We start from the raw sequence: 24,909 nt of genomic DNA, 5'->3' as shown, positions 1-24,909 counted from the left end.
ACAATCATATCTCCACCAACACTGGCAATCCACCAGCAAGCAAGTTTGGGCATTGTGGTTTCCAACTAAGAATATTTGTAGCTCAGGGTTGAAACCAGGGGGTCCCTTGGTGGTCTCTCAGCTTGCTTGTTTTCTTGCAGATTCTCTTCTATCGGTCCTTCTACCCGAGGATCACCAGGTGGCACTCATCCCCCAAAGAACCAGCCCTGCTGAGCTGTTCGATCAGAAGGTTGAGGCTCACAACTGTTGGCATTGGATGGGTTCCATTCATTTGCCCCCACAAATCAATAAACACCTACAGCAACCCTGATATAGCTGTCACAGGCAAATTTGGAAGAAGAAAAAAGAGAATTTAGAATACAGATAAAATGGACAGGTTTGCATATCAGAGAAAAGTCAGCATAGAAATGCAACCAACTCATTCGAACAAGACGAAATCAGGATCTTACCTCTCAGAAATATCTTTTCCGACCATGTTTGGCAATCCGATTATTTTATTTCCCTGTTGCATTTGCATTTGCATTTCCCTGTTGCATCCAGGGATTCAATGCGTGATCAGTCCTCTTTTTATTTTTATTTTAAATTGCCATGCTTCCCCTCTGCAATAAACAAAATGCATTCCTCCTCTGCTGACCGCCCCCCAACCCCCCCATCAAACAGCATGCTCTCCAGACACGTATTTGGACACTTGTCGGAATCTGTCTTTAAAAAAGAAAAATCCATCCTGGCACAGGAAGGCTGCCAGCCCTTGCAACAGGCTGCCCATAAGAGGGCACGGCTTCGAGGCGTTCTTACGTCACAAGCGAGGGGGCGGAGCGCCAAGGCGCGGAAGGAAAGACTCCCCGACGATTGAGAGGTTCTGAGCGGGGCCCCCCGCGCGTGCGCGATCCGGCTTCGACGCAGCCGCAGTGAGACCCAGTCGGCGCAGGCAAGGGGAGGTGGTGGATGGTCGGCGGAGCTGAGGCGGGAGCCGGGTTTCTTTTTCTTATCTTTTTTCCCCCTTCGCCGGGAGGCTTCGGACTGGAGCCGCCATGGGGCCGTGGTGACCGAGCAGAGGGACCGGCGAGGGCGGGAGGAGGAGCGCCATGAACCTGAGGGGCCTGTTTCAAGATTTTAACCCGAGGTGAGGGAGAGGCCGGAAAGAGGCGGGGCCTGGAGAAAGGGGCGGGGCCTGGAGAAGGGCGGGGCCAGAGGGGGAGGGGCAATTGGGAGGCGTGTGGAAAGGCGACCTGTATTTGGGGCTGGGGGGAAGAGACCCATCCCTATAGGGTAGGCCTGGATTATCATCCCCATAAGGCACAGCCAATATTTGGGGCTGGGGGGAGAGATCCATCCCATTGGGATAGGTCTAGATTATAGTCCCCATAAGGCACAGCCAGTATCTGGGTCTGGTGGGGGAAAGAGACCCATCCCTATGGAATAGATCTGGATTATAATCCCCATAAGGCACAGCCAGTATTTGGGTCTGGTGGGGGAAAGAGACCCATCCCTATAGGGTAGATCTGGATTATAATCCCCATAAGGCACAGCCAGTATCTGGGTCTGGTGGGGAAAGAGACCCATCCCTATCGGGTAGATCTGGATTATAATCCCATAAGGCACAGCCAGTATTTAGGGCCGGTGGGGAAAGAGATCCAACCTATGGGGTAGGTCTGGATTACAATCCCCATAAACCACAGCCAGTATTTTTTTTTCTTACCTGTTGGAATATAGAGTACGTCGATCAAGAAAACCATCTAAAAACAATACACTGCATTTAAATTTTTTATTTTAAAGCATGATTCTGGTGTCAGAATAGTAGCACAGATTTTGGTCATGCTTGTAGGATTTGGGGGAATATCAAACATTGAGGAGAGCGTAGACTGCCTTTTTTTTACAGAGTAAAACTAGTTTCAACCAGCAGTTGTAGAACTTCACACTGTGTCCTTGGGATAGAAGAAACGATGTAAATAAAAGAATTAAACAGGAAGGCGCTTTGTTTCCCCTTTTTTATTCTCTCACATGGAAGAACGTTTCTGCTTCTGCCTTCCAGAGACAGATAAAACCTTCCTGCTTTTCTCATAAAAGGGATATTGTTTTTAAAAAAATGTCAATTTCCTTTTCTCTTTACATCCTGCACACTTTCTATCCTCCTTCATTTTCACTCATTTAAGAGTCATTCCTGGCCTCTTCAGCCTTCTGACAAAAAAAAAAAAAAAAAAGAACAGGCTATTGAATTAAAGCAGTTTTTACACAACGGCTCAAGTGCGGAATACAAATTGTGCCTTTGGAGTTGGCTTGGCTCTTCTAAACAGTGGGGAAAGTTTCCCAGTTGTGTCACTGCCATAGCTTTGTGGGAACTGAACAAGGAAGAGGAGACCCTGTCCATGCAAATTATTGCTTTTCATTGGGAAGATTTTTCTCTTTTTTTAAATTTAATTTTATTTAAACCCTAAGTTTATTTTAACCCTATGACTATCACTAAGTAGTATATCTCATGATTTGTGATGAATGTATTTTTCTGATGACTATGATCATGATTTAGGGTAAGGGTCTTCAAACTTGGCAAGTTTAAAACTTGTGGACTTCAGCTCCCAGAATTCCTGAGCTAACATGACTGGAGGAGGAATTCTGGGAGTTGAAGTCCACCAGCCTTAAAGCTGTCAAGTTTGAAGACCCCTGATCTATCACCTATCAATTTATCATCTCTCTCTCTCTCTCTCTCTCTCTCTCTCTCTCTCTCTCTCTCTCTCTCTCTCTCTCTGCCTCTCTCTCTGTCTCAACCTACCTATTTATCTATCTATCTATCTATCTATCTATCTATCTATCTATCATCTATCTATCTATCTATCTATCTATCATATATCACAAGAATTCCTCCTCCAGTCATGTTAGCTCAGGAATGCTGGGAGTTGAAGTCCACCAGTCTTAAAGCTGTCAATTTTGAAGAGCCCTGATTTGGGGGATTGTTTCCTGCTTGATCGTTTGTCAGGGGTTAATCCCTGTTTATCTGAATTCTGGCTACTGGAGAGGGTGATGTGTTCTAGTCTTAAACAGAGAGCAAAGCAAACCTCAAATGCATGAACGCTGATAATGTTACCTAGTTGGGTCATGAAACGGTCTGCAAGAAAACCACCAAGCTCAGAGAGCACAAAGCGCTCCATCTCTTTGCCATAGGCCTAAAGAATTTTCGACGATCTATTAACTGGGTGTCTTTAGGTTGACCTTGCCCAAGCACTTCCTTCCACTCCCCATCAGGGTTGTTCCAGCCGTTGACACCTCTGGCCCTCCCCAAAAATTACCAACCTGGCTTATTACCCTCGAAGAATGTCTCCAGGTTTGCTCGTTGTCCTCCATTCAGAAACCTCCCATTCTTGGCTCGTACGAAACTACAGTAAATACAGAATTGCAAGAGGAGTGGCAATAACCCCACAAAATCCCTTCACTTACAATCATAAGGAGCCTAAAGCAGCAGAGCAAACCACGAATCCGTCTCCCGAGCTGCACATTTTTTCTATCGCTTTGCTGTCACCTTGTTGCCCTTGCAAGCTTCTTGTTCGTCGCACATCTGTAATTGCTGCTGAATCGGAGATTCTCTGCCTGGGCTTCCTAGCTCATCATCTTCCTTCCTTTGTGTTGACTGAATAATGACAGTTTGAAGACAGCTGCTGTGTGTGTGAGTCAGCTTCCTGGTGGGAGGCATTGGAAGGAAGCCAATGTTCCCTGCTAATGAATTTTCTTTTTTTTTCCAAACGGAGAGGAAGGCAAACGTGGCATTAAAAGGAGATTATATCGGGACCTGACGTCTGATTTTACCACTCATGTTGTGTAGGATCCCACAAAATCCATTTGTGGAGCTGAGAGATATATTTTGGTGTGATGAAATAATTGCTGCCCTGGACTAACGACCACAGTTGTAACATGGAAAACGAATTGTGGGTGGACGCGATAGCCAGATTCACACCATGTTTTAAGACAGTGCTTGAATTCCCGTTAGACGCTGAATAACCAGCTGTACAACCCCACTTAGGCTGTGGTGCCTAGTGTGAATCCAGTCTATGCTGGCTGGGGAATTTTGGGAGTTGAAGTTTAGATACCTTTAAATAGTTACAGTTGGGAAATGTTGATCTTAAAACTTATCTTTGGTCTTGCATAAATGGGAAATTAAGGTTATAATTTAAAAGTGCCCTGGCAGCTGCCGGAAGGGTTTTAAAATCAGAAGTTTCAGGTTATTAGCAACTCTATTAATCTGTTAAATGTCTGTTAAAAACTTTTGTTGTCTCCTTTTGTTCACCTCTTCTGAATGACATTGTTTTCGAAACACAAACTACACACCACAATTCCAAAGGCGATAATGTCATAAATTAATCTTCCCTCTTTTTTTTTTTTTCTTTTTTCCCTCTTCCATAGCAAATTTCTTATTTATGCCTGCCTGCTGCTGTTCTCAATTTTGCTGTCTCTCCGGCTGGATGACAAGATCGAGTGGAGCTACTGGGCTGTGTTTGCTCCGATATGGCTGTGGAAGTTAATGGTTATAGTGGGTGCCTCCGTAGGGACTGGCGTATGGGCCCGGAACCCACAATATCGGTAAGAGGGACACGTACTTGCTTTGCAAATGTATTTTACAAGTCTTGGGTTTTTTTGCAAATTGTCTTTTGAAGATTCAGGTAAGACCCATCTTGGCTTACAACAGTTCGTTTAGTGACCAAAGTTTTGGCTTCAATTATGGTCGTATGTCAAGGGCTACCTGTTAAAGTAGACATTTTGTGATCCAGCTACCAAAGAAGCTGGTTCATCTTTGACTTGCTATATAACTGCAACTACTGGTCCAGGAAATATCCCTTGGATGTGATTTTTTTTTCAAACTAAATAAATAGACTAGATTCACACTAGGTACCACAGCCTAAATGGAAACAGGTTTATTGCACAGTTTGTTATTCAGCATGGGAATCCAAGCACTATCTTTAAAACTTTGTGTGAACCTGAGTGTGAATCCATCCATAATTAATTTTCTGTGCTGGGCATCACCTCTTCCATAGACCTAAGATTTGCATTGTTGTTTTGTTGAGGCTCAGTGGTTAGAGTGCAGTACTGCAAGCTACTTCTGCTGACCGTTAGCTGCCTGCAATTTGGCAGTTCAAATCTCACCAGGCTCAAGGTTGACTTAGCCTTTTCATCCTTCTGAAGTTGGTAAAATGAGGACCCCGATTGTTGGGGGCAAGAGGCTGACTCTGTAAACTGCTTAGAGAGGGGCTGTAAAAGCACTGTGAAGCAGTATATAAGTGCTATTGCTATTCCTTCCTTCCTTCCTGCCTTCCCTCCCTCCCAGTGGTTAGAATGCAGTATTGCAGACTAACTCTACTCACTGTCAGAAGTTTGATCCTGACCGGCTCAAGGTTGACTCAGCCTTTCATCCTTCCGAGGTCGTTAAAATGAGGACCCAGATTGTTGGGGGGCGGGCAACAGGCTGACTCTGTAAACAGCTTAGAGAGGGCTGTAAAGCACTGTGAAGAGGTATATAAGGAAGCGCTATTGCTATTGTTTTTCATTGTTTGAGATGCCCAATTGTTTCTTTTTGCCTGCTTACCGTATAGCAGGTGTGTCCAACCTTGGCAACTTTAAGACTTGTGGACTTCAACTCCCAGGCTGAGGAATTCTGGGAGTTGAAGTCCACAAGTCTTAAAGTTGCCAAGGTTGGACACCCCTGCCCTATAGAAATGGGTCATTTTCCAGGGACGAAGCTCAGCCCAACGTCAGGAAACACTTGGGTGAACCTCTTTAGTAGGGGTGAACTAGCGGAATTGAATTATTATTATTATTATTTTTTAACTCTTTAGAGCAGAAGGGGAAACGTGTGTGGAGTTCAAAGCCATGTTAATTGCCGTCGGCATCCACCTCCTCCTGCTGATGTTTGAAGTTCTGGTCTGCGATGGAATCGAGCGAGGGACCCGTTTCTGGCTGCTGGTCTTCATGCCCCTCTTCTTCGTGTCTCCGGTATCGGTGGCTGCTTGCGTGTGGGGCTTCCGCCATGACCGGTCTCTGGAGGTGAGGAGGGTCCACGTTAGAAAACTTGAGGAGTGGGGTCATCATTCCAAGCTAGTCCTGAATTTTAGCGAGGTTGTGAAAGGTTCTTTGTTTTGTACAGATGTGCATGATTGATTGGCTCTGTGGGACAGTGGGACACCTTTAGAAGTATTGGGCTACCGGTGGGGTGGAATGTAGTCTGGATTCCCAGGAAGGTGGGGTGGCTGTTTCCCAGAGGCTAGAGAGGCAGTGGAGCTTGGAAAATTTGGCACAGCGGGAAGGAGGATTAAAACGGCTCCTCCCTACCTCATCCTGGAGTATATCAATAGTTTTGCAAATAGCTGCTGTAGTCTGGCAAGAGTCTGTCTCTAGGAGAACAATAATAAAGGAAACTACTCTTTTTTTAAAAAAAAATTATTAATCTTTTATAATTTTAAAAAGACAAACAACAAAGAATATAAATCTTATAACATCAACAGTTTGTGGCATTCATCTTATACTAATATTTTGTGCATTATTTACAAATGTATAGAATTTGTGCGGATATAAATCATTAACTTATCTAGTGCTTATTCCTATTTATTTACAATCCATTTATCTGTCCAACAACCTACCTTTGCTCAATCCAATCATACCCTTTTCCCCACATCTTGTAATAGTCAGGTTCCTCTTTCTCTTGTAAACTCAAAGTTAATTTGTCCATCTTGGCACAGCTCATTATTTTTTGAATGATCAATTCCTCTGGCGGTATACATGTGTGTTTCCAACATTGGGCATATACAATCTTGGCTGCAGTTAATATGTGCACTATTAAATATTTTATATTTCACCCATATTTCTTTCTGAATATCGCCAATAAAAATAAATCCAGTTCTAATTCTATTTGTTCATTGGTAATCTCCTGTAACCATTTTTGAATTTTTAACCAATATTTTTGGGTCTAAAGGACCCTCGTGTTGTTCTTGGGGGCCGAACAAAGTTTTATAATTCAGAATATTTAGTGTGTGTGCGTGTATGTGAGAGAGAGAGAGAGAGAGGTTCATTCAAGGAAGAGCAGAATTCTACTTGGCTGGAGTAAAACGGAGGCATATCTGCTTTGCAAATGTATTTCATGAGCCTTTTTTGCAAATCATCTTTTGAAGATTCACAAAGGACCCATGATGAACAGGTAGTCCTCGACTTACAACAGTTCGCTTTGTGACCGAAGTTACGGCACTGAAAAGTGGCTTATTGCCATTTTTCACACGGCCGTTGCAGTATCTCTATGATCACGTAATTTGCATTTGCTCCCTGCTTTTTATTTTTTAAAATAAAAAAATCTCATTTGGCAAGCAGTGTGGTTCCATAGGTACCTGTTTGTTATATTTGTTTAGTTTCATATTGCATCATCATTATTGTTAAACATTAAGCTTATCCAATTCCAATTCATGTTATGTTAATACATTCTCATATCTTATTTTACAATGTTATCTAAAATGCTCATCTCATTTCTGTTGTCATTTCTCATATTACTTTTATCTGTCACATTTGTCATTTTACCAATCTTTATCTGTAAATATAATTGTCCCCTCTGGTTAATAATTCAAGCTAACCACCTTCATTCTACCTTAATATCAATCTCCCTATCTAGTATATAACACAAATATATTTTTTTCAGATTCCGCATTATATTTTCTCAAACACCTTATCAATCATCTATCTATACATCACAAAATACTATTTTCAATATATTCTACATAATTAATTTGCATTTGGATGCTTGCCAACCGACTCACATTTATGACAGTTGCCAGTGTCCCATGGTCACGTCATTCCCTTTTGCGACCTTCTGGCAAAATTAATGGAGAGACCATATTCACTTAACAACCAGATTACTAATTTAACGACTGCAGTGATTCACTTAACAGATGTGGCCAGAGAAGTCGTAAAAATGGGGCCAAAATTCCCTTGACTAATTTCCCCCTCAGCGACATAAATTTTGGGCTCCGTTGTGGTCGTAGTTTGAGGACTACCTGTATTAAATTGCTAGGTACTTGTAGCTTTGCTACCTCAAGCAAGACACTTGTTGCTGGTTGCGGCAAAATCCATTTGACCCTTAACTGCGTTTGCTTTTTATGTTCTCTCCTAGCTGGAAATCCTGTGCTCCGTCAATATACTCCAGTTCATATTTATTGCCCTCCGATTGGACGAAATCATCAAGTGGCCATGGCTTGTACGTAAACTGCGATTACACCTTGTTCTCTTTTCAGAATGTCAGGGTTTTTAGGTCGGTATTGTGGCTGGCACGCCAAAAAAAGCAATGTATAGGTTTTGACATTCTGGCGTAGTTGCAGAGGAATCCTTTGGAGTGGCGAACTTAATGCACCTAATTTGGCATCATCACCCGAGCAAGTTAAGTAAGGGAAGATCTAATGAGTACTTGAATGATATTCCTCTTGGAAATCCCAGCCTGTAGGTGAGACTGGAGGTACAATGGTAGAGGAAGCATTTAATGGGATTAGATAATAATAATCATCCTTGCCCAAAATAAACACCTCAATAGAAAAGAATTTTTGTAGTTGCAAGGTTGAACTGGGGTTTTGGTGCTCTCTGAGCTTGGTTGTTACCTTGTAGATGTTTCATGACCCAACTAGGTAACACCATCAGTGCTAGGAGGAAGTAGGATTTGCCAAATGGAGGAGGAAGAGGAGGAGGAGGACAATGACTGTAGGGTCCTTGGTGCTCTCTGAGCTTGGTTGTAGATCTTTCATGACCCAACTAGGCAACACCATTAGTGCTAGAAGGAAGTAGGATTTGCAGACTGGAGGAGGAGGAGGACAATGACTGTGGGGTCCTTGGTGCTCTCTGAGCTTGGCTGTCACCTTGCAGCCATTTCATGACCCAACTATGTAACGTCATCAATGCTAAACGGAACCCCCACACCAATATTTCAAAGCATATTCCTACTCATTGTTAGAACCTAGATTTTCAAACGTTGGATGCATAGAATGGAAATGTCCTTTTGAGTGACAAGTGTCTCTCTTTTCCCTCTTCCACCCGTTTTAATTTCCAGGTTGTTTGTGTCCCTCTGTGGATCCTGATGTCCTTTCTCTGTTTGGTTGTGCTATATTATATCGTTTGGTCAGTCTTGTTCTTACGCTCAATGGACGTGATTGCCGAACAGAGAAGAACACACATTACGATGGCCGTCAGTTGGATGACGATTGTGGTTCCGTTGCTCACCTTCGAAGTAGGTTGAACCATAACTATCTCTCTCTCTCTCTCTCTCTCTCTCTCTATATATATATATATATGTATATGTATATATATATATGTGTGTGTGTGTGTGTGTGTGTGTGGGGCATTCAGCTTTGTTTGGGTATTTTCCCATGTCATTGTAGTTGTGCTTTTAAGTTGTAGCAGCGTTTGCAGATCTCATCTGCCATCATCAGGCTACAGAAGCCTGATGATGGCAGATGAGATTCTGCCGAAACGCTACAACTTTAAAAGCACAACTACTATGACATGGGAAAATACCTGAACAAAGCTGAATGCCACATGTAAGTACCCAAAGCTTAAGAAAACAAATTATATATATATATATATATATATATATATATATATATATATATATATATATATATATATATATATATATATATATGTCTATGTCTATCTGTCTGTCTGTCTATCTATCTGTCTATCTATCTATCTATCTATCTATCTATCTATCTATCTATCTATCTATCTATCTATCAATAATCTTGTGAATATTGTTCACGGTTCCTCTTCTCAAAAACTGCCCCATTATCTCTACGGCTTGCAAGGATTTATTGCTAGCTAGGTTTCTGCTCCCTCCAGATGACTGAAGCTGCCCTTTTGTTGCTTTAGATCCTGCTGGTGCACAGGCTGGATGGCCATAACTCTTTCTCCTACATTCCTGTGTTCGTTCCGCTGTGGCTTTCGCTGATAACTTTGATGGCAACCACCTTTGGCCAGAAAGGGGGCAATCATTGTAAGTATGCAACGGCAGAACTCAGTCTCCTTCTGCCAACCGTGATTCAAGGGGAAGAATAAAGGATAAAATATGATGTAGCTCGGGGTTGAACTCTGGGGCCCTTGGTCCTCTCTGAGCTTGGTGGTTTTCTTGTAGAATGTCGACATTTCATTACCCAAGTAGGTAATGTCAGTGCTAGAAGGGCGAGAGGTGTGTAGAGAGGAGGGAGAGAATACCGTGGGGTGCTTGGTGCTCTCTGAGCTTGGTGGTTTTCTTGCAGGCGTTTTGTGATCCACCTAGGTAACATCATCATCAGTGCTAGAAGGGAGCGGGGTTTGCAGAGAGGAGAAGGAGGAAGACAACCGTGGGGTCCTTGGTGCTTTCTGAGCTTGGTGGTTTTCTTGCTGATGTTTCATTACCCATCTAGTCTAAGTAACATCATCAGTGCCAGTAAGGAGCGGAGTTTGCTCTCAGTTTATATTCTAGTGCCTTTCCCTGCCAGTAAACAGCCCAACCAAAGGATCTCCAAGACTGACAGGGCAAGCACTAGAGTAGGGTAGAGTAGAGTAGAATAGAATAGAATAGAATAGAATAGAATAGAATAGAATAGAATAGAATTCTTTATTGGACACACAAGGAATTTGTCTTGGTGTAAATACTCTCAGTATACATAAAAGAAAAGATACATTCATTAAGAATCAAGAATCACAACGTACAACGCTTAATGACAGTCACAGGGTACAATCAGCAATCAAATCATACTAGGAAACAGTCACTATAAATCGTAAGGATACAAGCGACAAAGTTACAGTCCTACAATCACAAGTGGGAGGGGATGGATGATAAGGAGTGATGAGAAGATTAACAGTAATAATAGTGCAGATGTTGTAATATAAACTTGAGAGCAAAAACCCACCCCTTACCAGCGCTGAGTATGTTACTTAGTTGGGTCACGAAACGTCTGGAAGAAAACAAACCAAGCTCAGAGAGCACCAAGGACCCTTCCAAAGAGGGGGAAGAGGCAGGACTTCCCAAGTTGGACGGGCGAATGACTTTGCCAACCACTTCCTCCCTGCAGGGTGGTTCGGAATTCGCAAAGACTTCTGCCAGTTCCTGCTCGAGATCTTCCCATTCCTGAGGGAGTACGGCAACATTTCTTATGACCTGCATCACGAAGATAACGAGGAAACGGAAGAAACGCCGGTTCCGGAAGCTCCCAAAATCGCTCCGATGTTTCGGAAGAAAGCTGGGGTGGTGATTACGCAGAGCCCTGGGAAGTACGTCATCCCGCCGCCCAAACTGAATATCGACATGCCGGATTAAAAACAGAACTTTTTGCACAGGACGGAATGTCTCCCCGCGATATCGCCTCTGGGTATCCGCGGCCAACCCTTATTATTTTTTAATTCATGCCTTGGTTTTACTTGGTTGATGGGTAGGGATTGGGGCCACTGTGGATGTGCACTCATGTCATTCCCTTAACAAGTGTCCATCTTGGGGTGCAAAATATCACCCAGTAAAAGCAGGAAGTAACTCTGGCCGGGTTCAGCAGCGGGAACGGTTGAGTCCCTGTTCACAGAACGGCAGCCTTAGGTTTGAGTTCAGTTCTCGGCATCCAAGTCATAGATTGCCACTGCTAATACCGCTTCACAGTCCCACCTCCCATCCATCCCGAGTTCTTCCTGTCCACAGTTCCCCCTGGACAAAGGCCCACGTAGGGCTTTGCGCTCACACACTCCTGCAGAGGATGGGTGTGTATTTTGGAGAAACCAGAAAAGGTTTCTTGACGTACGAACCTTCCTCCTTGGTGGAAGTCATGTTTTCCTGTACATAGTATTTATATAAACTCTTGGCCATGTAATATATTGGGGCTGGGGGGGGAAGAGAGAGAGAGAGAGAGAGATGAGTCTGTACATTATAAATATGTATGTAAAAAGTATTTTTTAAAAGGCTGTACGGAATGCGTAATCTCTGGTGGTGGCCCCGTTGAGTGTTCCTCTCGGTTTCTATTTCGGGTTGAAGTACCTTAGGCAAAAGTCGTTCACACCTTTCGAATTTTCCCCCTCGAGCCCATGAACCTTGCTACTATTCAGACGTGAGTCTTCGCCTAGGACTGTTGGCACTTCTCATTCTGGATTAAATTGGGCTCAGAAGAGGTATGTAAATTTTTCTGTGAATAGCCTCAATCTTTGTACCGTCTGCGGTGGGGTGGAGAGAGGCTTTCAGCTCTTTTTAAAAAATGTCCACACTACATTTGGGCAAAGGTTGATTTCTCACAGCCTCGCCTTTTGACCTGTTCAATAAAGCATCCCCATGGTTTTTTTGTTGTTTTTTTGAGTGGTGTGTTTTTGTGTCAAGCTTACCCACCTGCGGGATCTTTGCAAGCCTGTTTTCTTGCAAACAGTGAAAAATGTCAGCCTGCAGTGGCTTAACCAGCTCAAATATCTGGGGTAGAAGGGTCAGTAAGAGCTATTGGAGGAGGATTTTACTGGCGTGAGAGTTTGGTAGAAGTTTTCTATCAGGATCAGAAAAATGAATGTGACGTGGGGAGAACGAGAAAGGACATTTAACAGATTTACAGAGTTGTAGGTCATCTAGTCCAATTCCCCACCCAAGTAGGAGACCCTACACCATTTCTGACCGAGGGCAGTCCAGTCTCTTCTTGAAAGCCTCCAATGATGAAGCTCTCACAACTTCCAAGGACAACTTCTGTTCCATGGGTTGAGGGTTCTCAACCTTATTTCTAGGTTGAATCTCTTCTTGATGAGTTTCCATCCCTTGTCTGGCTTTCAGGTGCTTTGGAAAAGCTGCTAGGAAAATGTGTCCTGTAGGAGAATACACAAGAGAGGACAGAAAGAGAAGTCGTAATGAGAATTGGGGATCACTACAATACCCTTAATGGGAAAAGACGCTTCTTTTGATGCAGCATCCATCGGGCAACCTTTAGTTTCTAGATCTGGGATGTCCAACCTTTAGCGATTTAAGACTTGTGGACTTCAGCACCCAGAGTTCCGCAGTCAGCTGTGCTTTAAAGTTGCATTCTGGGAGTTGAAGTCCACAAGTCTTAAAAGTTGCACTCCTGGCAAAATGCCCTTTAGCCAAGGATGGGGTTATACTGGTTCAGGCGAACCGGTGGCTCCAGTGATCATTTGGTCTCTGCCCTTTTCCTGGGCTTTTATTTCCTTCTTTTTGCGCACAGCTGATTCATGCGGCAGAATGGTTTTTCACGCACATCAGCTGTTTTACTCACTGGGGCTGCAGCAGAAGGTAATTATTATAGCTAAATGTTGGGCATGCACACGAACTGGTTGTTATAATCTCACCACTGCCTTTAGCACTGAAAAGCACATTTAGATGCCCAAATCTTATTTCTTTATCAACTTACACCTTCTTAGCAAACGCTAAATAAGGTTGGCTTGGAGGCGAGATGCAGAATTCTTGTCTGGATTTCCTTTTCAGAGTCCACAGCGCATAGGAAAAAATCCCTGGTGTGGGATCTTGCCGTGTCTCCACTCTCGGCCTCGGACAACTTATACGGTGCCAGTTGTTGTTCTTTTAATGGCAATTTTAAGCTCTGTAATCCACCTCCTCTCTCTTCCTCTCGGGGCCCCCCCAAATCCCCTCTTCTCCTTAAAGCGCAGCTGCAACATAAGCATCTCTCCTGTCATTGTGATCTCATTTGCTAGGAAACCAGCATACATTGTGTGATGTCACACCTCGTCCCCAGCTAAAAGCATTGTGATGTTCTAGAACTCTTTCCTGAAGCTCCTGCTGGATAGCCTCTTATTTTTTTTTTTTAAATAGACCTGCCGGCACTTTACTCCGGCATGGTTCGACAACCAGCATAATAATGGCGACCGCTGAAAGTTACCTGGCTGATCACAGGGAATTGGACGCTCTTCCCGCCGTGCAGACTCATCCCGCTTCAGACGAAGATGAGGCCGTTCCTCCCACGATTCCCCTCCCCGCCACCCCCCTGCACGACAAAACCGCCGCCGGTGACTTCGCCCTGCGGTCGATGCTTGAAGAGAACGCCTTCCAAGCGTTGAGCGACGGGCCCTGGGCGAAGCGGCCCCGCCTGTCGCTCTGCGAGGAAGTCGGTCTGGAAGACAACGATTTCCTCTCGCTCACGTTCCCCAAGAAGCTCTGGAAGATTGTGGAGAGCGACCAGTTCAAGTCTCTCTGGTGGGATGACGAGGGCAGCTGCGTGGTGATTGACGAAGAGCTGTTCAAGAAGGAGGTGCTGGAGCGCAAAGGGCCTATGCGCATCTTTGAGACGGACTGCATGAAAAGCTTCATCCGCCAGCTGAACCTCTATGGCTTCAGCAAGATGAGGCAGAACTTCCAACGGTCGGCCTCCCTGGTCGAGTTTTTAGCGGAAGAAAAGGCCGCGTACGCCTTCAGCAAGGTAAGGCCGTTCACCAAACCAGTTAACGGTGGTTCCACCCTCTTGTATCCATCATGATGGGTTCACGTCCTCTCTTGCCATACCAGTATTGCTGGCTCCACTTCTTGTATCCACCACAATGGGTCCACATCATCTTTTGCTAGATCAGTATTGGTGGTTTCACTTTCTTGTATCCACGATGGGTTCATGTCGTCTTTTGCCAAACCAATAATGCTGGTTCCACCCTCTTGTGTCCACCACGTTGGGCTCACACCATCATTTGCCAAACCAGTAACAATGGCTCCCCCTTCTGTATCCACCACGATGGGTTCATGCCGGCTTTTGCCAAACCAGTAATGGTTTCACTTGTATCAACCATGTTGGGTTCACACTGTCTTTTGCCAGACCAGTAATGGTGGTTCCACCTCTTGTATCCACCACACTGGGTTCACGCCATCACCTTCCTTCTCCCACGGATACAGAATGCCAACGGTTCCTGGCAAAAAGAATTGTCGACATTGTGAATGAACATGATTCAAAAAACATCCAGTACATGCATGAAATTAATGGACAAAGGAACAGGATCTTTCCTGGTCCTCTCCTAAGATCTATGCTCATAAATGGAAGATTTGTTTCATCAAACATAGGGAAGATGCTAACTGAATGCAGGATAGGTTTCTTACAACCTACTAGATATCTTGATTGTGGCTAAATTCACGCAAAGTGGCTCAATAGATTGTGTGAACCCAGACATTTACAGCTTTTTTTCTTCTAAAGGTAAGTGTCCTCTGCCTTCATGTGCAGGATTATTCCAACCTGTGAGTCATTACCATTAAACCACTATAAAGATGGTTTATTTTAGTAAAGCAGGAGCCCATTCTGCTAAGCCATTAAGACAACTGTGGGGTGCTAGTTTTGCTCAAGATGGTTGGACAAGTGTACTTCAGGCACACTCGTGTTGCAATTATAACTTGTAGAGCGAACATTTTTTTAAAAAATGTCCCGTTTTATATTGCATTGCAATAATAGTGGTATAATCCATCTTCAGGATTCAATATCCTGGTGAATAATTATTTTGATACAGGACACTGGATAAGGGCAATATCAGGGCATGTGCCTCTTTGTCTTGTTTTGGATATATCATTTTTGAAGTGGCTCATGTTGGCTAAATTAATAATTTTCCATCAAGCAGACAATTCGGTGGCTTTTAGCTGTTCTCCCAAATCCTTCATTCTGTAGAGAACACTTGCCTTATCTTTTAATATTACAAACCGCTCTCCTAACATTTGGGCAACACCGCTAACTTTAGACTCATGTTATTCTGTAGGCTACAATACCCCTCTCTATTCATGGAAAGGGTTGCAAATCGAGCGTTATAAATCAGGAAAATTACACGTAAACCACTTTGCTCCTTCTGGACCAGGGATGGCAAAACCTGGGCACTCAGCATGTCATAAATTTGGAAAATGTCTGAGTTGACTCCGTTATCATGTCACTGCCCACCCCACCCAGTGAACAAAAGAGAAACAATTATTTCTATATTCATTGTGTGTGTTTTTTAAAATAAAAAATTGCAGTCCAATTGTGTGCCACTATGTAGTGTATCAAGGGTCTTCCAAACTTGGCAAGTTTAAGACTTGTGGACTTCCAACTCCCAGAATTCCTGAGCTAACATGACTGGAGGAGGAGGAATTCTGGGAGTTGAAATCAAAAGTCTTAAGGCTGTCAAGTCTGAAGATCCCTGTGGTATATAAAGAAACATCAAATAATTACAAAAATCAGATACAAGTAAAACTCATTTACGGAGAGTCCAGAGACTGCGCAGGAGCACAGATTTCTCACGAACTTCCAGAAAGCCTGAAGTGAGAACTGAAGTGAGGGCCATTCTCGTGTGGCCCTCAAAAACTCGTACAAGAACAGGGTGTGCCTTCATGAATAGCTGTTGGACACTAGCATGCCCACCTGAAACTTTGCGGTGTGTCACCTTTGACACACATGTCCTTGGTTAGCCATCCCTGTTCTTGCCTCTCCATTTAAGAGGAGGTCCTTGTGATGGCCCAAAGAGGCGTGGCACAAAGGCAACACAGTCAAATAAGCATTAGGAGTCCCTTTATTATCTCCCACTTTGCCCCCAATGTCCAGGTTACCTTCAGCTGGAGAAAAAGTCTCCCAGGAACAGCCTTTAACTGTAGAAAATTCAGTCCAAAACAAGGTACACACAACCGTAACTAAAACTCCAAACAAACCAAGCTGAAGTAATTAGCTTGACAGGGCAGGAGAAGGAATTTCAGACTTGAAAGCACAGCAAAACTCACACAATTGGGAAGATGCCAGGAACACAGATAAGCCATGACAATACAAGATAAATTCACATTTTCTCCCAACAGCTTGCTGTGCGCAGCTTCCTCTTTTATACACTGTTCCCAGCTGCAGCTAATGAAGGGAATCAGGGCCCTTTCCTCCCCCATAAGCCACGCAACTCATGTTGTTCCCTTCTCCATTCCTCCCTGTGTGCCCTAGGATGAAGAGGGGGTGGGCTTGGGTCTTCCTCCGAATTCCCTCTCCCTTGCTCTACCTCTCCCCTGCTCTGCCCAGCCGGACTTTGCCCTTCCCCAGTTTCTTCCACAGCCAATGGAGCCACACTCCCACTCCCTGTCAGCTGCTCAGCTTCCCCCTCCAAGTCAGATTCTGACAGGGTCATCACAGTCCTCTTAAGAGAGATGTCTTCTAAAAATACATCCATCTGAGCTGATGTTTACCATTGGTTTTTCACGAAACTTTAGAAACCTCAGTCCTTAGCTTCAATGGACAGTGTCCAAGAATTCTGAATTTATATGCTGCACTGAGTGTAGGACCCAAAGCGATTTACGTTGGAGATTGGGAAAAATGTCCTCTATTCAGGGTCAGAAGTTAAAAAATCAAGACACGATGAACTCAAAGGAAACTTTTAATTGGCTTTTCCTTACTTCCTTTCCTTACACCAGAGATTATGCATTTTCCTTTTGCCTTAGAAGATTAACCACCTCCCATTTTCCCCCCCACCATCTCTAGCTCCAGTTCTACCATAACCCCAATTTTAAGAGAGGATGTCCTCACCTCCTCGCGAGGTGCAAGCGAAGAGTTGGAATCAAAAACATGCCGCCCGTTGCTTTCTCGCTAGAGGAAGATTTTGGCGAAATCTGTCTGAAGAGCAGATCCGGAAGCCCAGAAGGTCCACCTTCCCTGGGATCTCCTTCCCGGGAAAATAGTTTCCTGAGCACTTCTCCCAAAGATAAGATGCACAAACTGGGTCTCCGGAAGCCACCCGTGACCAAAGGCCTTGGTGGGACACTAGGCCGTCTCAGAAGTGGGTTCGCTCCTTCTCCAGCTCCGTTGAGGTCTTCAGACCAGGGGCCATCTGAGGACACGGAGAACAAGATCAACCAGCTGGCACCTTTCCACTTGCCCCAACACCCCAACCATGCTCGAGTCAACACCCACGAGATCGATTCCACCACGACTACTTCGGCTACCTCTTTGTATCACGTCATACCTCCCGTCCCCAACAGCCCCTTCGCGCCAATGATGGGGCTGCCCACCTTCCCAACCATGTATCCGGACTTATCCGCCATGCAAGCTCATTGGGCCAGCATCCTTCCCTTTTGCAACCCGTGGTTCTCCATGCCGATGATAGCGGCCGCTTCGGCGATTTCTATGTCCAGGTCTTCCCATCACCACCGAACTCCTTCGTACCACCATTGTCCTAACTGCAACTGTACGTCCAACCCTCCATCCGCTTCCAAAGGACCCGGACCCAAAACAGCAGACTATGCCGGATACCATCGATAAAAAATAATAATTATAAGGGAGAGGAGAATTTCTGCATCTACTTAAAAAAAATAATCAGGGAATCCAACCATGGCCTGGGCTGAAGAATAAACTTTGTTCTTCCTGTCTGGTTTACCTAGGTGGACTTTCTTTGTATTTCTTTCATCATGGATAACACAGGAGGGATGTTTCCTCCCTTCAAAAGTTTCCTTATTTAAATGCATAGATTGAGGAGAAATAATCTAGGGAAGGAATTGCCTTGATAGCTTTCCACTTCTGTTGCCATGGGTTTAAGTCTAAACAAACATCATTTTTTGGGGTGGAAACTAATCAAGGAGAGAAGCAGCTTAGAACTAAGGAGAAATTTCCTGATAGTGGGAACAATCAATCAGTGGAACAACTTGCCTCCAGAAGTTGTGAATCCTCCAACACTGGAAGTTTTTAAGAAGAGATTGGATAACCCTTTGTCTGAAGTGGTGTAGGGTTTCCTGCCTAAGAAGGGGGTTGGACTAGAAGACCTCTGAGGTCCCTTCCAACTCTGTTATTCTGTTCTATTCTTCATTTCAATATTTATTGTTATATCCTATCCTATCCATTCCAATATCTATTCTATTGTACTCTACTCTACTCCTACTCCTACTCTACTCTACTCTATTCTACTCCTTTCAGAGTTCTTGGCCTGTGCAGGCAGCATTTTGAAGTTGGCCGATTGTGGTTAGGAATATTTGATGTAAAATAGCTGCCGGCCACCTAAAGGGTTTTAAAAAATCTGCAGATGAGATCATTGAGAATTTGACCGGTTATAAACTCTAGAGAATTGGCAGTGGTGCCAGAACTTGGAAAGGAAAGAAGTGTGAACGATGCTTGCAAAGATCGATTCTGGGAACAATATGTGACATGGTATTGCAGTGGGTGAATCACAATTACCTGTGTGTTGGCATTGCCATTCGTTGGGGAACCTTGCCCTTCCAATTCTCAAGGTAAGTATCCTGGAGAATGAAACCGTGTTTTTCCATTTTGGCCACTTGGAAGATACTTGGGTGATGGCTGGGGAATTCTGGGCGTTGAAGTCCACATATCTTCACAAGTCAAGGTTGAGAATCCCTAAAAGTTAACCACTTCCTAAGTTCGTATTACGAATCAGTCTGCTGGGATCTGATGGGTTTACATAACAAGAAAACAATCACCAGAACAGATTTCGATCTTAAGGTTGTTATTATACACCTATTATTATAATGGTGTAATTCGTTGCTTAAGGGACAGTGATTCGTTAAATGAAAATTGGCTGAACGATAAGATTTTTATTGTGTGTCTAGATCTTGCTCACGTTTTCTAAAAGATGGGGGGGGAAGTTTATTGAACCTGGTAAAGTACAAGACAGTGGGAAGTCAAAGGACCAACAGTGAATTCCTCAATATATTTTAACTTGTTGCTATTGTGACCTTCCTGTTCAGAATTTATAAATTCTCAGCTTGGATCTGGGCTTAATCAAGTTTGAAGATCTGGTGAAGTCAAACAGGGCAAGTTCATCTTGGATGAAGTAGTGACTGGTTTTAATAATGCTCATCTTTTTCTTCTGTTCAGTTTATTAGGGTTTTTTTTTCTTTCTTCCTTTCTTTTTTAATACAGCAAGTTAATATTTTGAGCAGCCTGAAGCACAATTTACTCTAAATGTATTTAAATTGGCTAAAGGATTCGGAGTTTAGTTTGCTTTCCCTGAAATGCATTTCTTTCAAGATTCATGGCTGTTACAAACTTGAACTTTTATTTCTTTAATAAAAATGCTAGACAAAAATTAACATCAAGGATTGCAGGCTGTGAGCTAAGAACCGAGTATTGTAATCCTAGCAAATATTTAGTTTGGATGGGAAGTCACCTCTGACACATTATTTATAAACCATGGGGCCATTCTTCAATTAACATTTGTCGCCTTAAAAGAGACATTTACTTCAACTTACTTTCCTAATTTTTCAGCTACGTATTAACAAAGCAAGAGTTCGTTTTATCAGCAGTAAAAGTCTTTGCTTTTACTTGACATGGTGCTAATAACATTAAATTTGGCAAAAAAGAAAAAATATCCGGTAGCAATATTGTGCTGATGATTTGAAATCTAAAATGCGAATAATGAAATGCTTCAAAGCAGATGACCCCTACCAATGTGATAAGAATGTAGGTTAGTGGATAATGTATGCACGGGAAGGAAGAGAAAATATGTTTTGAAATAAAATAAATAAATCAGTGCTTTTTAATTAAATGAACTCCAGCTTTATGCCATCTAAAGCTTTCTTCAGAATTCCCTGGGCTCTGTATTTGTTCCACGTCCAATGATAAGGAATCACACATCCATCGTAAATGCCCTGATCTAAATTGAGATCCATTGTTCTGCTAAATCCTTCACAAGGAGGACAACAAGTTCTGTGGGGGGAAAAAAAAGTCAAATTATATTTACATTTGAATTGCTGAAACTTCCTTTCTAGCTCACGGATTTGAGAGCTTCAGAGCCCTCTAATTTAAGGCACTGGGGGAATATTTGAAAAGTGTGGATTCAGACTAATTTGTTCAGACTTGAAGAATTCCCTCAGCGCTGCCAAATTCTCCCATTGCTTTCAAGTGTTTACATAGACACTATAGAAGCACCTATTAAAAATAGGACATGAAACTGTAGAGAGACAGAGAGAGGGAGGGAGGAAGAGAGAGAGAGAGAGATTTAAACGCCTAGCATTTTGAAGAATAGGGTTCCATTAGATTAAAAAATAGTACACAAACAGCATTAATTCCATAAGTTTTGGAGGCTCCATTGCTTGTCTTAATATATGGGGAAAAAATTGACTCTTCCATTCTAAGCATGCCCAGGACGAGTAGTGGGGAACTTGAGGTCCTACAAACGTGTCTGAAAGACTTCCCAGATGACGTAGCCTGTATGAATGCAAAGAGTTGGGGAGGTCAACAATTCTGGAAGGCCACAAATTTCTCCTCCTCGGGTATGATTTGGTTTGTAGGCTTCTCTAGCAAGGGATCCATCAGAACTTTGCTCAGTGATTGGTCTTAAGTCAAGGAGCATTAAATTCGGCAAAGGGAATCCTGTAGTAATGTGTGTGGAGATTCTCAGTCATCCAGGTCATGGTTGCCTCAAAGGTGTTTTTTTTTCAAGAGGCAACTGGACTTTCTGGTTTTTCTCTGAAGAGATTTCACTTCTCATCCAAGAAGCTTCCTCAGCTACTCTCAGAAGCTTCTTCAGTTTCTCTCAGAACTGAAGAAGCTTCTTGGGTGAGAAACGAAACATCTTCAAAGAAAAACCAGAAAGTCAAGATGTCTCTTGAAAAAGCACCTTTGGGACATCCTGTAGTAATATTGTGCACCAATGATTTGAAGTCTAAAAATATAAATAACAACTGCTTCAACAGATCTTTTATGTTACGATATGTAAGTTACTGTATAACGTACACATGGAAGAAGAGAGTTCATGTTTTAAAATAAAAAAATGAATCTGTGCTTCTAATTCAATGAACTTCAGTTTTATAGCCATCTAATCATAACACTTTTGGAATAGTTTGGAGTTCCCTGGAGACTTGAATTTATCCCAAGTCCAACGATGAGGAATCACACAGCTGTACAGTTAAATTTGCCGTGAAAGAAACTGAGAACGGTTGTTTCGTTCAATCCCATCACAAGCAGGGGAGCGAGTTCGAGGGGAAAAGTTCAACCAGATTCAACGGGTAGGAATCAGATCTTCTGGGATGTCCACCTCCCAGATGTCCTTGTGTCCTCGTGCAGGAACGGCTCTCTGCAGCCATCTGGGGTTGGAAATCACCGTCAAGTATTTTCCTTCCAGATCCCGGAGAACCGCTTTATTTTCCAACTGTAAAATGTCTTCAGGAGGCAAACAGTCAGCGCACTGAAAAGTCTCGCCGATGTCAATGAGACCTGTATTTGAAGACCCAAAGCCATGATTTAATTTCCCCCACACAAAAAATAATTTCTTTTTCTCTTTTGACAATCTTTTTTTTAATTTTAACAACCCTGCAATCCCTTGCATCGAGGTGGAGTAGGGCGACGGGTTGCAGATGAGAATTTACTGGCCAGATGCCCTTCCTAACACCTATGCAGAGTTCACAACAGATATTTTCTCTTTGCGCCCAGAGGGGAAAAAAAAAATACCTGTCGCTATCTAGGATTGAACTTAGTAAATAGTTTGACAGTGTTGAGGGAATTATTTGTTAAGCAGAGTGATGGCATTCGGGAAATTTGGACTCACCAGCAATAACCCCTCGGCCGAACTTCTCCCCCTCCGCTAACAGACCGTCAATCTGAGCTGAAGTCCAACCGAGTCTGTTGAGGAGAACATCTCTCCAGCTGTCATCCTCCCAGTCTCTGAAAGCGATGTGGACGGCAAGAGTGCCATCTTGGTGGCTGGCCAACACCGGACGCCAACGGCTCTCAATGGTCTTGACGTTGTTCAATACCAACCCGGCGTACGGTTGCCGGAAGGAGAGGCAGGCAAACTTCATTTTCCCGTGGGGTTATCCTCTCCCTCTGCTACACACACACACACACCCAAAAGAGAATAAAATCAGAATTAAAGGACTAGGTAGTTCTCGACTTACGAAGGTAACAGAAAGCAGAATTTCCTTTGCTAAAAACCCAAGGTGATGGTTAAACGAATCGCGCCCAATTTTAGGACTTCTCGGCGATGGATGCTTAGCAAATCACAGCACAATTATTTCTTTTATATAATAGAATAAAAGCAATAATTAGATGAAAAGATTAGAGGTTGAAAGATGGCATTACTATGCTTGCTCAAATAATATTGTGATTGGCATGAAGAAAAGCACATTGGAACACTGAGTAAGTATTTTAAAACAAACGTGTGTATTAATACTAGGACTGCATAAGTTTGACTAATGTCACAAATATTATTATTATTATTATGGCTATTTGTATTAATATGAATGATACCCAAATGTTCATGTACAAATTTAACCTGATACTGAGGGTTTAGTTTAGAAAAAAACAACTCATACATTACCATCTTTTATCTTAAAAGAAAAACAGAGAGCTTCCAAACAACTTGATATTTACAATTTGGGGCCCACCTCAACCATAATTTTACTTAATTATGTTTTTACATTTCTGAACTGTCCTGGAGCAAGAGCTTCAAACCTGTGGCTCTCCAACTTTTTAGAGGTTCTCGGGAAGTCTTGTGAACCTGGATTGAGGGGGGGGGAGAAACCCAATTTTTCCTAATATTAATATGCATCAAAAACATTAAAATCAATTGGCCTTGACAGTTGTTGCTTATTATTGTTTTGATGATCACTTTATGGAGGCAATAAACAGTTTCCTTTGCAAATCAAATCCTTCCCTTATTAGATAGCATTTTCCTGCATTGAAATAATGTTTCCATTTTTTTTTAGCCATCTGCCCCTTTCCACTTCTGTATTCCAAGCCCACAACCCAGCATAAATACAACTGGGGACACAGCATTTGCAAAGGAGAGCTGCAAGGTCACACACACTTGCAAACTGAAATAAAGCACAGAAGATAAAAAAAGAGATTTACATTTTACTTGCTCTGTTTTTGCTCTCAGCCCTACAGTATCCCAAGAGTCTTTACCAGCTGCAAAAAAAAAAAAAGTAGTTTGCAACGTCCCACAGGTCTCTTGGGAGTCCTTCTCTGCTGGGGGGAAAAAATTCCTATCAAATGCAACAGGCAAAAATGCACTTTTTTGGGGGGGCAGAGATTTGCAATTTTGCAGATTTGCAATATGGGGGGGGAGGACGAGATTTGCATTGCAGAGGGTTTTTTTTTTTTGTTTGTTTGCAAAAGGAAGAGGCTCGAAAGCCAAGGAGAAGCTTGGAAAGCAACCCTTCCCGTTTGATTTGGATTCAAGGACCTTTCCCTGGGGGGGAGGGCGGGGGGGGGCTTGGAGAGGACGGGGAGGGGTGTCTGCACTCTGCACCTCCCCATCCAGAGGCAGTCTACCTTGGAAAGAAGCCACAGAAGCGACCCTCCCGTCTTCCTTCTCCTGCGGGCGGGCTCCAGCTGCAAGCGAACTACACCTCCCAGAAACCTTTGCGCCGCAGGACGTTGGCGAGGCACGCCGGGAGTTGTAGTTCGGGAGGGGGCTCCTCCCCGGGGGAAACCACCTGTTTTCTCCCAGCCTCGTCCTTAGCGGAGCATCCTGCTGCTCCAGGTGGTGGTGGAGGAGGATGGGACTTGTCGTCCCAGGGAGGGAGCCATGCAAACTGGCTGAGGGAGCAGAAGGGGCCTTCCCCCTCCTTCCTCCTCCCAGCAATCTGCCTATATGGGAAGGGAAGGCAAACACAACCCCAACCCTGCGAGGTAGACCATGTTGAGGAGGGAGGAAGGAAAAGGGGCTTGGAACAGTTTTGCTCCCCCTGCAAACAGCTTTAAAAGAAAAAAGAAAAAAAATAACAGGAGAAACTCCTTTTCCAGTTGACATCTATTTATTCATATCCTGCTTGTTATTATTTTTGCAAATACCAAAAGGCAGTGAACATAATGACCAGCTCAAGGCCCCCTGGGTAGCTTTCATAGTTAAGGCAGAACTAGAACTCCCTGTTACCCATTGCCTAGGCATAGGTTTGCCTGAATTATTATTATAATTATTATTATTGTCGTAAGCTTTTATTCGTTCAACATGAAATTCAGTCAACTGAACATTTTAAAGATGTATCACAAATATCATTGACTGGCATTGGTGGTTGATTTGGGT

General features: G+C 43.4%; 3 protein-coding genes across 5 annotated transcripts; 2 read left to right on the top strand and 1 right to left on the bottom strand.

Annotated features, from left to right (window-relative positions):
• Positions 1-793: 793 nt before the first annotated feature.
• TMEM185A (transmembrane protein 185A) lies at positions 794-12,306 on the top strand. The gene is made up of 7 exons (XM_087972237.1): positions 794-1,123; positions 4,390-4,566; positions 5,817-6,024; positions 8,132-8,215; positions 9,056-9,232; positions 9,874-9,997; positions 11,058-12,306. The coding sequence occupies exons 1-7, from the start codon at positions 1,086-1,088 to the stop codon at positions 11,300-11,302; spliced, it is 1,053 nt and encodes a 350-aa protein (XP_087828363.1). The 5' UTR covers positions 794-1,085; the 3' UTR covers positions 11,303-12,306.
• Positions 12,307-13,793: 1,487 nt separating this feature from the next.
• On the top strand, positions 13,794-18,224 carry LOC113422466 (heat shock transcription factor, Y-linked-like). Its single transcript, XM_026683438.2, has 2 exons — positions 13,794-14,387; positions 17,418-18,224. The coding sequence occupies exons 1-2, from the start codon at positions 13,830-13,832 to the stop codon at positions 18,192-18,194; spliced, it is 1,335 nt and encodes a 444-aa protein (XP_026539223.1). The 5' UTR covers positions 13,794-13,829; the 3' UTR covers positions 18,195-18,224.
• A 3,342-nt stretch (positions 18,225-21,566) lies between these two features.
• EOLA1 (endothelium and lymphocyte associated ASCH domain 1) lies at positions 21,567-24,477 on the bottom strand. 3 transcript variants are annotated; one of them, XM_087972227.1, is made up of 4 exons: positions 24,156-24,244; positions 23,733-23,789; positions 22,429-22,709; positions 21,567-22,097 (listed from the first exon to the last, which is right to left on the bottom strand). In XM_087972227.1, the coding sequence occupies exons 3-4, from the start codon at positions 22,679-22,681 to the stop codon at positions 21,883-21,885; spliced, it is 468 nt and encodes a 155-aa protein (XP_087828353.1). In that variant the 5' UTR covers positions 22,682-22,709; positions 23,733-23,789; positions 24,156-24,244; the 3' UTR covers positions 21,567-21,882. The 3 variants fall into 3 exon arrangements, with proteins under 3 accessions (XP_087828353.1, XP_026539227.1, XP_087828354.1); XM_026683442.2 differs by lacking the exon at positions 23,733-23,789 and having other exon boundaries at positions 24,156-24,477; XM_087972228.1 differs by lacking the exon at positions 23,733-23,789 and having other exon boundaries at positions 24,133-24,203.
• Between the last annotated feature and the right edge of the window lie 432 nt (positions 24,478-24,909).

This window comes from Notechis scutatus, chromosome 10, assembly GCF_049901735.1.
Source record: "Notechis scutatus isolate UNSWTSFEM ecotype Mainland chromosome 10, rNotScu1.2, whole genome shotgun sequence".
NCBI classification, from domain to species: Eukaryota; Metazoa; Chordata; class Lepidosauria; order Squamata; family Elapidae; genus Notechis; species Notechis scutatus.
The sequence above is the reverse complement of the archived record's forward strand: the minus strand, read 5'-3'. Positions and strand labels throughout refer to the sequence as shown.

What these genes read in the sequence shown, in the direction of transcription:
- TMEM185A (XM_087972237.1), top strand. Translation starts at nt 1,086, where the DNA reads ATGAACCTGAGGGGCCTGTTTCAAGATTTTAACCCGAG. An exon ending in GCCATGACCGGTCTCTGGAG is followed by an intron (nt 6,025 to 8,131) that starts GTGAGGAGGGTC and finishes GTTCTCTCCTAG; the next exon opens with CTGGAAATCCTGTGCTCCGT. An exon ending in CCAGAAAGGGGGCAATCATT is followed by an intron (nt 9,998 to 11,057) that starts GTAAGTATGCAA and finishes TCCTCCCTGCAG; the next exon opens with GGTGGTTCGGAATTCGCAAA.
- LOC113422466 (XM_026683438.2), top strand. Translation starts at nt 13,830, where the DNA reads ATGGCGACCGCTGAAAGTTACCTGGCTGATCACAGGGAATTGGACGCT. An exon ending in CCGCGTACGCCTTCAGCAAG is followed by an intron (nt 14,388 to 17,417) that starts GTAAGGCCGTTC and finishes CACCATCTCTAG; the next exon opens with CTCCAGTTCTACCATAACCC.
- EOLA1 (XM_026683442.2), bottom strand. Translation starts at nt 22,681, where the DNA reads ATGAAGTTTGCCTGCCTCTCCTTCCGGCAACCGTACGCCGGGTTGGTA. An exon ending in CGGCCGAGGGGTTATTGCTG is followed by an intron (nt 22,098 to 22,428) that starts GTGAGTCCAAAT and finishes CTTCAAATACAG; the next exon opens with GTCTCATTGACATCGGCGAG.